Source organism: Lampetra planeri, chromosome 10, assembly GCF_965212315.1.
Source record: "Lampetra planeri chromosome 10, kcLamPlan1.2.h2, whole genome shotgun sequence".
NCBI classification, from domain to species: domain Eukaryota; kingdom Metazoa; phylum Chordata; class Hyperoartia; order Petromyzontiformes; family Petromyzontidae; genus Lampetra; species Lampetra planeri.
This window is the reverse complement of record NC_136116.1, coordinates 14,959,472-14,973,673: the sequence shown is the minus strand read 5'-3', so window position 1 is coordinate 14,973,673 and position 14,202 is coordinate 14,959,472. Positions and strand designations below refer to the sequence as shown.

Here is a 14,202-nt window from a genome sequence, read left to right as displayed (position 1 = left end):
CTGTGTGCGTGTGTGTGTGCTCGCGTGTGTGTGCGCGTGTAGCTCGTCGAGCTGCACGCGAGGAGGAGATGCTCCGCCTGACGGCTTCGACGCCGCCAAGCGCCGCCCCGCCGTGGTGTCCCGTGGGGCCCCCGCGCCGCCGTCCCCGCCCGGCAACTCCTCGTGCGTGGCGGCACGGACACGGCCCCTGCGGGAACTGCGCCGTCGGCGAGTGCTGCGAGCCAGCGACGCGTACTTCCTGAGCCGCAAGGTTTGTGGTGCAGATGCAGGAGGCGGGGATGGGATGCGCGTTCTCAAACATCGCTGAAACAAAACCCTACGCGGTTATTAACTAGCTTGTGGAGTTTGTGGAGGAAAGTTGTAAACAGGTGGTGGTGGTGGTGGTAAAGCCTTAGTGGGGAGCGGTAGAGTAGCGGTTAGCGCGCTGCGCTACGAATCCGGTGACCTGAGTTCCATTCCTGCTCACGGCTAAAACCAGTAACGATTATCTGAACTGGGCCTGAGCCTCTCCTAGATCGACTCAGCCTCAAATGACTACCTGGTGCTGTGTAAACATCGCCACTAAGTAGACAAAGTCCGCCGGGCATGGTGCTGGCCACCCACCCCCTCGTGTGCCGTTCCGGCCTTCACAGGTGCTCTCTTAACAGCACTTGCCCCAACAGCCTGTTAAGGCTATATGGGGGATCTTTGTATGTGTAGCTGGATGCAGGGCTGGTGCGGATGTGATGAACTGCTGCGAGTTGTGTGAGCGGAACTGTGCCACTTCTAAAAGCGAGCCGTATTGCCGTGGTCAGCTTTGGTTGCCGTGTGGTTGGACGATCGTCAACGTTTTCTGTGTGTCGGGACGTGCCTGCATCTCTTGTAGCTTGTGATCTTGCAAATACAGGCCCCTCTGAGGCTAAGCAGGTTCATTTCTAATTCGTAGATAAAAGTGCGAATGGCAAATGTGTGTCTGGAAAAAAAAACCATCGTGAGCAAACCTAACCAAAGCTCCTAAAACAATGGGGTGATAATCTGATTGTTCTATTCTATTTCAAATGGTATTGTCTGGGGTCAGGTCGGATGAACAAAGAATCAGTTGTGCAATATTCACAGATTTTTGTCGTCGTTGTTGTTGTTGTTGTGCTCACAGCACCACGGAGCTCCCGCGTAAAATAGCCCGGAAACGAGTCGAACGGGACCATCCGTGTAGCAGAATAAAATAAACTGAAACTCAGAATGACGCAATCAAGATTGTCACATCCTAATCAGCTAATCAGACTATGGCTGACCATAGCTGATCAGCTTCTTGGCTTACAAGTATTCTTTGTAGTGGTGTTAAAAAGTTAATCCATAATGCACTAAAAGGATCGATATTGCGATGCTAAGTACCTTAAAAAAAGAGCCAAATGCATGTCCAGTGTTATTATCGTGAAGTGGGTTACAATTGCAGAGAACGAAGCGGGTGTGCTAATTTTAATTTGTTTAACAAAAACAATCCTTATTTTTTTCATTAATACCTGTTTAAATGTGTTTATTATTCGGTTTAATTACTTAAAAGCTAAATAGAACAAGGGGCATCTGAGAGTGGAATTGGCCATCTGTTAGTTTAAGGCATTATATTCACATTTATTTTATTAATAAATATTGTGAAAGCAGTTTATTTCTCATCATAACTGTGTTACCTAAATAATAGTAAAAAAAAACATCATTTTTTGTGTCGTCGTACTGTAGTGTTGGGATGTTGCTGTCATGTGACCAGGTGCAAGGAGATGAAGATGTGGCCTGATTACACAAGAATATGAATGAAGTCCAATCCGACCTGACCCATGCACCCCTAGCAATGTCCCGTAAACAAACAACTTTCTCATCTGAAGTAAGGCCAGATTAATGCTGATATTTGACAAAGTATGCAGAATCCATTTGAAGCACTGATTACTTCTAGTTTGCATGCTCTCTGTGGGTTCATCACATCGTGAGGCAGTCGGCACATTTATCTTGCCACCATCGTGTTAAGCCAAAGTTCATGTCGATAAGCAACTTCGAATTCTAATTTCTGAATCATCGTGCATCAGTGTTCCCCTTGTGGCAGCACCTACGCCGATTCTTCAGTTGGCACGTGCATCTTGGGTCTCGCGTCTTGCTTGAGCAATGATGAGTGCCCGGTGGCACAGTGCACCCAACTCACAAGCAGATGGTTGGTAGTTCACATCCAAGTCAGAGAGTTGGAGTGGGGCGGGCGGGGGGGGGGGTCAACTAAACCTATCAACCCTCGGGCTGATAAAATGAGCACCACTTTGGAAGGCAGAAGTGGTTGTTCTATGGAGGGACTGGAAGCTGCCATGTGTTCTTTACACCCCTCACTCAGGGCTACCAACATCGATGAGCAGATGTCTACACTCGATTGAGTAAGGAGATGCCAACTCTCTTGAAAGCTGTACATGTAATACACACACACACGTAGCGCGTCCCAGTTGACTCGTCACACATTGCTGTGCTGCTGTTGTGCCATGCCACGGGTGTGCAGGCGCAGCGGCCGGTGACTGTGAGGTGCAGCTGTGAGCAGCCACTCAGCTGCATGGTGTGCGTGTCACCGTACACCACGCAGCAGCAGCAGCCCATGAACCTGGACACCATGACCCTGCCTGAGAGGGCAGCAGTGCTCAGCCCATCCACCCACCCTGTGCTCTCTCTCCCAAACGGTGCGTCGCTCCGTCTTGCCCCAGCGTCCGCACCGTGCAGGGCTGCATTAGGGGTCGCGCAGCAGTAGGAGCCACGGGGTCAATAGGTCAGCGGGCTTGGTGCTCTGGGTCCATTGGTGATTTACAGGGTGTGCACAATGTCACACCCAACTCGGATCCGTTTCACAAGGAAATCCTTTGACGCTTGAGATGTGATCCGGTGTGTGTCTCTAATGTTGTAATGTGCGTACAGAATTTGGCCAAGCATCTTGCGTGTGCAATAGTTTGCTTACATTCCAGCCTTTCTTCACCTGTTGCCCTTCTTGCTGTGTATTTTCTGCACTCAATCAAATTTTGCTTCACTTGCGTCATCTTTCATGGAGCATCGTGTGATTTGAAATGGAGGAAGCAGAAGTCACTCCCAAGTGTTCAATTGATTAACCAAATGCCACTTTTGCTGGATTATGAAAAGTATGCTATGTTTTTTTGGCATTCCATACTGAATTATTCTTTTTCTAAAACAAAGATCATTAATCAAATATTGAAAGTAGTTTTGTACGTTACACACTTACGAACTTCCACTGTCATTTGCACGCGTGTTTGTTCCTCGTTACGTTTAGTTTCTCTTCGTGGTCACCCCAGGTCTCCCTCGAAGACTGCTCATCTCAGTGTGATCTTGTCTGGCTGTTGTAAATAGAGGCCACTATCCAGTACCATCATTTCAGGGTACTTTCCATTGATAAAGAACACAATTCACTCCCTTGAGTGATGTTTTCAGCTTTTCGGATGTTAGAGTGCAACAATACATCATTACTCGGACTGCAATTCGTCTGCAGTTGTCATTCTGCAAATTGACAATTTTTTACTCCGACCTTGGCATTGATGTGGTCCTTTACGGTTCCCGCTCACGTCAATAAAATCCGGGCAGTGTGGCCTCCCTGCTTCATCGGTTGGTTTGATCCTTGCAATGCGGTGGGCAAATGTTACGTATCTGGCCGGCATGTTTCACTTGGTAAGCACCGTTGTACATTAAATAGACAAAGTAATATGTCATGGTTTTATAAACGAGATTTCGTGACGCGGTTAGAAAGAGAGAGTTAGGCCACGTGTGTGCCGACGCCATCGGCCAAATGTGCCAACTCGCTAAAAATCAACCTGCAAATCACTCAATTGGGAGAACAGCGCAATCATCGCCTCGTCACTCCTGCCTCTGAAAATAGCACCTTCGTGATGGCCCTGCGCTCTCTAAGAGTTACACCAACACCCTGAGTACTAATGGTTGATGATTATAATGGATCCACTGTGATACAGTAGAACTCGATGGCAATTGTCACCAATAATATCAAAATGTGTTCCTTCAATCGGCGATTGTGCTTGTTCCCCACCCTTCTGCCTGGTGTCTGCACCCTAACTCCATCTCTTCTGATGTGGTAAAGAACACGTTTGCTGAACATGAAAGCAGACCACAGCTTCTTTATTGTCCCTTGCAACAGATGCTTTGCCACTGCCATTCGCTACATGAATTACCGCCGTTGTAATTTTCGCCATTGATTTCCTGTAACAAAAAATAACTCATTTACATTATTAAGCCGCTTTCAAGAATTGTTATTCCATCCCCATTTACTCACTTGTCAAACGTGCCTCCCCTCATTTATTATCCATTGCAGTAGTAACAACAACATTTATACTTGCTCTGCCGTGCTGGAGAAAAGGCTGGGCAGGGCAATGATTCATATGCAAGGACTCCGACAGTGGTGCACACGGAGAGTTAAAAACAACTGGCCACATGCATTATTAATGCTGCCTTGTAACAGAGCACAGAAATCTGACGTTTTGGCCACTAGCCTTCTGCTTTGAAAACTAGTCCTTCTGCTCTGAAGGGTGCCCATTGCCGGAAATGTCAGCCATTCATGTATGTTTCTGTTTTAGGCACTGTTCTTTACAAATGTCGTGATTCGTGTGCTTGTGTACAGGCTTGGACAACTTTAAGTTATGTTTTACAGATTGAGTACATGCAAAATATTTACTAGGTTATTTCTCATTTTGCTTGAAGCAGAGGTTCCATTATTACAGAAACATTTTACAATTATTTACTGGCTTGTGAAGGTTTGCTTTGGCGTGTCTTGGGTTTTGCGCAAGCTTGGATGGTCTTTCATGAGAAAACAGAGAATATAGTTTTGAATTTGTGACATTCAAGGGCACCATCACGACGCGATTCTGAATCGCACTGCCCCGATGTGCGTAGTTGGGGAAGCTTTGAAGCGGACACGACCAACGAGCTCTCCGTTACGTTCACACGCTTCTGTCATCCACATGAAATGCACGAGGGGGTTTATGCAACGCCGATCCAGGCCCGAAGTACATGCGCGCACCCCTGTCCACAAAGGGGACCCGTAACTTCATCTGTTGTGGAACACGTACACCGTGGGAACTCCATAGCTGTGCACGTAACTTAACAACGACGAGGACGGCTTGAAATCAATGGTGGCTGCTTAATGTCTACCAGCTGTATACTGGGATATTAGCGGTCGATTATCACAGGAGATTGCAGCTGCCGCATTGCTCTGGGTTGGTACTGTTTTGATTTACGTGGGACGTATCTGTGAGGGGCTTCGGTAGGGCGCTCACCACTTGTTCCGTAGGTTCGCGGTTCGAATCCAGCGGCCGCCCTGGTTATTACTGCAGGTGTAACATCCGTTATAATACTACACGCCGTCTGCTTCACAGATCTGACGTACGTGGTGGAAGCTGATTTTTGGTTTGAAAAAAAAGTTTACTCTGGCAGATATTAAAACCCGCTGTGTAATTTTACTTTCTAAAATCTCTGTTTTTCCCCCCCAATGATATACCGATTGTGCTACCCACCACGTGTTCAAGAACAGACTGGGATATGCAGAATTCTTCTAAAATCTTACAAGGCAATGTTTGAATGTTGAAATGGGCATTGAGTCGGTGTACATCTTCTGTTAAAAGCCGTGAGTTAGTGGTGGAAATTCTACATTTCTATAGCAGGGGGGGTAAGTAGTTTAATATGATAACCATTGTTTAAAAGGGTTCCTCGGTTTTTTTTATCAAACTGCTGTATATGTGCCCCATAGGGATGATGGGCTGAGTGAACCCCCAACGAGGATTTAAGAGTTTGCAACATTTCGATTGTCCGCCTGTCGCTCCACTCGCTAAACCGCTTGGCCAAAATCTCTTCAATTGACCTTCACAGTGGGAGGCAGCACCGCCACCACCCTGCTCCAGAGACACGTGTTTGTTACGTGGCAGTCAAATCGAGATTTTAGTTTCTCACAAGTTGGAATTTAGCCAAATCAAGCGTTCCACGAAATCTATTTTACGTGCTGTTATTGGTGATGGGGCTGAAAGCAACCAACTCGCAACCCTCGAACCCAGCTTGAGGTGGCTGCCTGGATCTGAACGCAGAATTGCGTTGATTCAGCGGTGCAGCTCCGATCTCTTAGCCACGGAACACCTCTCCGCCTGCTCTGTATTTTTCTTTTATAAACAAACAAGTTCTGTAAGAAGTTAAAACACCCAACTTAAACCTTTTGCAAGGAATCACATCCACATTAACCACATATACTTGTGGTGAAAATACAAACAAAAAACATGCTCTGACAGTATATGCATTGTCTTTGAAACTGATTGGTCCACACTAGAGGCAGCTTTCTTTAGAGCCTAGTCTCAAACGGTGTTAGACCAGAGGACGCCAAACGGTGAACAGCACAAAGACAATGCACTATCAGGACATTGAGAGCTCGGGGTGAGCAGCTACATCATGGGACCTCCTTTGCCAGTACCAAAATATAAGGAGGTCCCATGATGAAACAAGTTCTGTTTTATCCCCAAAAATATGACATAATAATCTCAGGGCAATCAGCCAGTCGGCCTTCAAGAGCAATGTTTTTACAATTGCATGCTGTTTGAACACACTGCCAATACAGCGCTTCATATTGTGATGATGGTGGTGAAATGTATGTTTTATTGCTTGTGCACGACATCCAAGACAATTCCTGGTTCTTTTTCATTTAATTCAACCCTTGACATTTATTATTTTATGTTCTGTTCTACTTGGCGGAAGTGCAAATAATTGACCGAAGGCAACTTAACTTCTCCTTTGCAGATATCCCTCTACACCTGCACTTCCAGAGTCTGATGAAGCGTGCCGAGTGGCACGAGCGGATGAACCCCAAACCCAAAGTTCCAGCCAGCAGCAGTAGCAACAACAAGAGGCCAACCGGCGTCCCACGAGCGTGGACAGCCTCGCCAGGCAGCCCTGCCGAGCGCAAGCAGCGCCACAAGGCTGACGCCTCCCTGCTGACCACCAGTGAGCTGGGGGGGCGGGCAAAGTGTTGGGTCGTTATCGCTCGGCACGATAGGTGTCGTTGCAAATTCGCCTGATAAAGCTGGTTGCAATCGCCAGCGAAATGTCACATACTCCAATTGTAAATGTTGTGGGTTTACTCTGCAATGCATCGGTGTGCTGAAGCAATAACTAACTGCCACGTTTTGTTTACATGACAAACTTACCAATTGGCTGCGTCAGATAGTGGTGGGTTAGTGACAGGCATTTTTACTCACGCGATCTAACCAAAAAAACCCCTTTATTATGGACACGACGGTGGCGAGACTACAACCACGGTCCCCTGCTCAGCTGCTCGCCAGTCCCGCCGTGTTTGCCAGCAGGGTGTCCGCACGTGCGTGCACTCTTGTCCCGTGGCTCCATGTACATTTTCGGCACTTGCTGAACTTGTGTCGCGCCATGGTCGTTGCAGCTGCAGCAGTTCGCCCGTGGAGATGGGTGTTGCCCACGGTCTCGTAGTGTTCAGTGTCTTAGCTCAAGAGTCGTAGAGCCAGTCTGATAGACAAGCCACAGGGAATGTCTTGACAGCCACCACGGGAGAATTGTGTCTTGGTATGAGAAGCACAACAAGTGCTTTGTCTCGCATGTGTGACGTTTCCTGGCCGTGGGCGTCAAGGTCACAATCTCCTGGCTTGACAGGGTTTGGCAGTACAGCAAGTGGGTTAATTTTCACCTGTACAGGGATTGTGTTATCCCCCTCTCTTGTTCTGTGGGGCTTCTCCAGGCACTTTATTTCCTCCTACACGTATACACACACATTTTCTGGAGTTGTCTTAATGTCCCAATACAGGGCCACAGAGTTTGCACTGCTTGGCACCAAGTCTGGCTGCCTTCCTGCTTATCTTGTTGTCAAATACAACCTTGTTTGGTGATGCATTTTGCACGATTTACACCATACTAAATACAATTATTCAGTAAACGTGTTGACTTAATGATAAAGAGTTATGTTTACCAACGTTGCTCTTTCCCACGTTGCAGAGTGCGACTGGAGTAAAGCATGTGTGGATCCATCGCTGTGGCAATACCTGGACAGTGTGGAGCGAGGGCCTTCACCGCTGGACTCCTTGGATACAGACGGGGAGGACGGTGGCCACTTCAAGAAAAGGAGGCGCTCTGGGCACAGCCCCCTCGGTGGGTATTGCATCTCGATCCATTTACATCCGCTGCTAGTCTGCCTCTCCACGTGATAAAACTACACATCACCAGTGTGGTCACCCAGGGGAAATCTTCTATTGACACCGCGGTGCCTTTATGTCGGCGTGCCTCTGAAATAACGGGGATCGGTGACTGCCGCGTAGGTGTCTGCGGTTGCGCTGCGTGGCCCTCCGTCGTAGTATTGAGGCAGCGTTACGTAACCGTGGGGGGAACGCGAGCTGCTCAGGTCCTGTAGAAGCTCCCAGCGCGCCGAGTGAAGTGTCGAACATCGTGCCCAACGACGCTGGGTACAACCAGAACGTGCGAGAGCGGTAGCAATATACTCGGTCTAAAACCCCATTTTGTTCGGTACAATTTCAGGGCGACGGCTGAAAATTCTCGACCCAGAATTTATGTTCAATGCAAAACATTGAATGTCGCAATCCTGGTTCAAACCCTGATCGTATAACGCTCTCCTCTTTGCAGAAAGCTGCAATGCAGCAAACACTGTACATTGTTGGCATCACTCGGAGCACAATCTCCCCAGGTGTGCCCACGCTTTCGCACGTCATAAAAACCTTGACTCACCACTGAGGGGGGGGGGGTGCGTGGGGATTTGTAGAGCCGTGCCCCACACACGCCGTCGTAAATCTAAACCACCCAAAAAAGGGCCGAGTACAGAAGCCCCCTTTTATAAGAGGCATGTAGCTGCCCCTAAACCAGCCCTTGCAGCCGCTGGTATGTCACTGGCCGCGTAGGTTTTGTGTTTGTGTTCACTGTGGCTTTTTTTTTTGCCATCACACCTGGCGCGCTAGGGGATCGGAGTGACATTTAAACCCAGTGACTCACAGAGTGGGACCGATGTCAGTATTACGTTTTTTATGGGAATCAACATCCATAATTGTGTTCCTGTGATCTGCCAACTGGCTCCGTTATGAACTCGGATAAGAGTGTTGGATGCACAGAACAAGGAGACAAAATATGAACAGATGGAGTTGTCCTTGACGCATCTTTGCATATGGTTAGGGTTACATTGGGAAAAGTTTATTTGATTGTCATCTTATTGCCTTTAGTTGTGGACACATTAAACAATACTGTTCACTCTAACTTTGCTCCAACGTTTCACACACATTTACACATCAGTTATTTAGACTAACAAATATTGGCTCCTTTTCCTTTATGCATACTTAAGCTCTGTAAGTAAATTATAATTCATCACCATCATCATCATCCCTGGTCGGTCCACTGCTGAATGAAGGCCTCCCCAAGTTACGGCCGTCTCTCACGATCCCCATGCAGCAGTCCACCTATCACGCGGACATACAAGCTGATTTCACCGCTCCATCTCCTCGGTGGTGCTACTCTCCGACGTCTTCCATCCTTGGCTGCCGCGGGTGCAGTCATTACAAATTATGGCTAAAATAGTGGCTCACTTAAAATGATCGTACCCAATGACAACATATTTCGCAGCTTCATATGAAATGTTTAGCCGACAATACCCTATGTCGATGATAAATTCGATCATGGAAAGTCCTAAGAAACGATTGATCAATGCATTGGCACATGACTAATACCTTTGTAAACGTAAAAATCTTGTAGGGTGGTGGAGGGTTATTGACAATTATGGCATCAAACTACCACTTTGCCCAAAACTACCACATGGCCTAACCCAACACACAAATATGGATCATATGGATCAGGCAATTACTTTTAAATAATATTAATTCCATCTGAGTCCAGGTCACCAGAATGTCACTGCCTTGCGGACACAGAGTGGGTAGTAGAGGTGTTGATGGCAAGCCGGTGAGCGACGCTGCACTTTTGTATAATAAATTTAGCATTAATTTATTTACTTTTATTTAGTGACTTGCTTACCATTTTCTCTATTCTGCACTCTTATCGTATTTTTGTATCGTGTGCCGTTGTAACTCGCTAACCCGCCCCATACTGGGTATCTGTGAAAGAGCTTTACAGCTCATCGGATTCCTCCTGCAGTCTAAATAAACATTTCTATGATTCTGTTTTTTTCCGCAGCAGCGGGCAGCAAGAGGCAGCGTGGCGGGGTGCGGAGTCGGAGCCTCACCCTGGGGGAGTCGCCCGAGTGCACGGCGGCGGTGGTGACGGCGCCGCCGCTGCGCCAGGCCTACACGCCCGTGCCGGCCGACGCGTCGCCCGCGCCACCCACGCTGCCCTTGGCCAGCGCGTACGCCCACACGTCCGCCGCCACGCCCACGTCCACGCAGGTAGCGCCCTGGCGTGCACGCCACTTGTATCGTATCCCCGCCCCGCCTCTTCGATTTAGAAGATGCTCCGGAGAGTACGTAAACATTTTTTGGGTTGGATCACCGCCACCCGACACAGCCAATTCGTAAGGATTTTTTCACATAAACAAAACCTGCTAATGAATTACTACTCCAGCACACCGGTGTGTTAGAGAGTAAATCCGCAACGTTTAAAGTTTGAGTTCGGCCTTGTTGGGCAACACGAATGCAGTGCGCTGTATCGGCATCACTAGTCAATTATAAACCCCTCCTGAGCCACTCGGTGCTCATTTCCTTGAGGCTGTTTTAATCATTTGGAGTGTGCCAGCAGTATAGGGCATAATTACGTGTGGGGCGAAGATGGCCGCGGTAGGTTGCGAGGCGATGTAAAGGGGGAGGATCTGTGGCCCTCTCACCGGGACCACGTCCAGCACGGTGCCGCGGCGCTGGCACCGTGGCGCCGTGCCGCGCCCTGCTCGTGCCAGTGGCCATCGCTCACCAGGCCTCTGGCGCTCGCTCGGCTGCCTTCATCTGGCAGTCTCGGACGCGGTCAACAACGATCCCAAATGTGGCTTTTCTTGACCATGGGAAAGCTTGCGGCACACTGTGGCTTTTATAAAAGCACAATATTGTGCTGTTGATCGTATATAGACGAGTAGGTATGCAACGATTTATCGATTCAAGTCTTGTGCTCGTGGCACGCGTGTCAAATTGTGAATCTCATAAAGCATTTACAACCTATGCAAATTGTATGTGAATACACCGTTATGCTAATACAGGCTACACAATTATTAGTTGAAGAATTGAATCGTGACCCCCAGATGACAATATATATCCGCCAGGTTTGAACTCTTATTTGCCTTGTGCACACCGTGAGAATAGTGAGCAAAGTGTGAGGTGGTATTGTATTTGCAATAGCGGCTAAAGAGTTCTCAACATAATTAAACACTTTTTAAATCAGTTTCATTCCCCGAAACAAACGTTTGCCCCCTGAGCCATCAGGTCACTTAAATATTAACAATTTTTTGGTTATTTTATAAAACGATTGTTATGCCTGATTAATTTATTCCAGGAGGTGCAACAGGTCGCCAGTTAGTAACATGAATTGAGATGTTAACATTTGCCGTGTTTCTCAATGTGACTGATATTATGAGACTCTCTCCCTCTGGGAGAAAGTACTTAAAGTTTCACTTTGGCGTGGCCAGGCTTCTGCTCGGCGACGGAGGGTGGAGAACTCCTTCGATATCAACAACATCGTCATCCCGCTGTCCATGGCTGCGTTTGCCCACGTGGAGAAGATCCAGTACAAGGAGATTCTCACTCCTGGGTGAGTCCTTCTGTGTCCATCATTAGCACCCCTAACGGGTCCGCTTTAAAGTAGGACTTTTCTTTTACATCCTGGGAGCAGAATTATTGATTTCCAGCAAGCGGCCGCTTTCAAAAGTAACGTTATATACAGGCGGTCTCCGGATTCACGACGGTCAGATTTACAACAGTCCACATTTACGACGTTCATGCAATGCGACCAAGAACGATTTATGATGCAGAAAATTGATTTACGAAGCATCTTCTGATATGATTCCGAACGCATTTGAACCGAGTCAGTCTGGTTTTTGATGTGACTTGGCGTGGAGCTTTTGTTATTCTCAGGAGTTTTTTGTGGAATTTTTTTTTTACCTAATAAAGTCTGTTAAATACGGCCGATGAAAGGAAAAACGCATCGGCAAGTGATGTTTCTCCCGTTTCTACTGTCTATGGGAAAACAGGGTCCGAGGTTTATAGGAACACGTTGTGACGTCGTTAGAGTGCAGACGGCCAGTAATAGCGGTGTCTCCGAATGAAAAGTATTCCTCCTGAAGCGGTCTGTGCGATGGGCTTGTCAGCGCACGAAACGGTGGCACATCTCTCCGTGGCGGAGTGCTTCTGGGAGCGGATTGCGGTCGTTGGTCGTGGATCCCGAGCACTCTGTCGTGTGTTGCAGGTGGCGTGAGCTGGGATTTGAGAATGAGGGGCCAGACATTGAGGAAGTTGAAGAGGTATCACACATTGAAGCTCTCAAATTATTTCAGCTTTCTTTTTTGATTTATTAATAATAATAAATTATGTATTTACTCTGAAGTTTTTCAAGAGGCCAATTTCCGGAGCTAATGCTAATTTCATAAGAATGTTTTTCATTCAAGTCAATTGTGCTGTCATTCCAACCAAAATGCAGTCGAGTGACCATTCCCATTGCTCTGAGTTGTACCCAGATTGGTTATGATGTTTGAAAAAATTGATACATTTTGAACATGTCATTGATTTTAGGCAATCACATGTAAAAATCGTAGGTACTTGTGCATCTTATGTAATTTGATCACCCGGCTGTGGTGACAGCAACTATCTATCGGCTGTTGTGGACCTCTTGCCAAGCCATTCCCATTTCAGGTGCTAAGGTTGGAGCAGAGGGCAATTATTTTTGGGGATTATATTTTTTAAATACATTTTTGCTACAATATTCCCTCAAACACTCCGGCCACCCACTCACTCAATATTTAACCCAAATAACCTCTTTTCGATCATTACGATGGTTTAAACTATTTCATTTGTAGACATTGCGCAACGCCAGCAACACCTTTCTTGTAAAGAGCCGTCGGGATGGCCGTACAAGAACCGCCGGTCAGCCCGTGCCCGGCTCGGCGTCATGTGCAGAGAGAAACACGCTGCTTCGTGCTGTCACCTGCCAGGTGGAGGACGTTTCGGACGAGTCGTTTGCCGATCGCCATGCCCGGTTTGAGCAGATGGAGAAGACGCGATGGTGCTTCTGGTCGCCCGCCATCCACCGCCGCACTCGGTAGAGACTCGATCGCGAGCGCTGCCATTGTGACCGGCAACTTGTTATCTCTGTTAATAAATAGCTATAACATTCTTAACTCACAGTCACGTCTGTGCACATCCCATTGGCGCGGTTGGCTACGTACGGTGCAAAGGAAGTTCTTCGTACATTGTGCGTGCATTGCACTTGTATAAACTTGTGGGGAAAGTCATCCCAAAGAAGGTTTGTTAAGTAAAAAAAACAATTAATGCTCACCCTGTCACGTAACCTCACTACCCCCATCGTGTTTTATCTCCGCACAAATAATACAAGTAAAAAAAAGTACATTTGTGAAAATGTTTAAACCGTCATTGATTATATCTCACCTACTGTACTGGAGTCTGGTCACAATACAATGGTGTGCATTTCATATCCTCATTGACAGCAGTGCATCATGGGGGGCTTTTTATAGTTACAATTAGCGTCATCAGCCAGTTGCCAGAAACCTGGTTGCACGATCGCGTATTAAACGTTGGCCTTGCTGCGAGGGTGACATGCTCTCACCCACGCTGCCACGGCCCGACGCCTTGCCAATGCGTGCCTCTCTGCCGCTCCACACCCACAGATCTTTCAACAAGAGTACGTCGGAGGGGCGCTGCACGCCCCAGCCCCCGTCACCCGATGTGTCCGTGTCGGGAGGCGGCAGCAACCACCACACTGGGCTCAACGCAGAGCAGCACCGCTCCGCCGATCGGAGCCTCCGCGATTCCTTCTGCGAGTCCACGCGCTCCTCCACGCCGGATATGTGCTCCGAAGAAGTCTTCTTGGTACGTGTGCGCAAGCACGAGAGCGTGGCGTGCCGGTGACTAGCATTTAGCCTGCGGCGTGTGCCTTGCCTGTGTAACAGGTGTATCTTGGTTGGCTTGCCTGGATGAAATATCACTGAATTTGCTCTCCCTGATTGAACCTCATTCAGTTAGGTTCATT

At 47.8% G+C, this 14,202-nt stretch overlaps 1 protein-coding gene across 5 annotated transcripts in view; it reads left to right on the top strand.

Annotated features, from left to right (window-relative positions):
• Window positions 1-14,202, top strand: part of LOC144721073 (KAT8 regulatory NSL complex subunit 1-like) — a 43,871-nt gene that overhangs the window by 28,020 nt on the left and 1,649 nt on the right. For 3 of the 5 annotated variants that reach the window (XM_078598412.1, XM_078598408.1, XM_078598410.1), the window contains 9 exons: window positions 43-250; window positions 2,507-2,681; window positions 6,790-6,993; window positions 8,008-8,160; window positions 10,198-10,406; window positions 11,630-11,751; window positions 12,406-12,460; window positions 13,148-13,254; window positions 13,841-14,042. In XM_078598412.1, coding sequence (XP_078454538.1) covers window positions 43-250; window positions 2,507-2,681; window positions 6,790-6,993; window positions 8,008-8,160; window positions 10,198-10,406; window positions 11,630-11,751; window positions 12,406-12,460; window positions 13,148-13,254; window positions 13,841-14,042 — 1,435 coding nt within the window. The remainder of the gene's footprint in view (window positions 1-42; window positions 251-2,506; window positions 2,682-6,789; window positions 6,994-8,007; window positions 8,161-10,197; window positions 10,407-11,629; window positions 11,752-12,405; window positions 12,461-13,147; window positions 13,255-13,840; window positions 14,043-14,202) is intronic. The other 2 variants (XM_078598411.1, XM_078598409.1) reach the window with 2 other exon arrangements.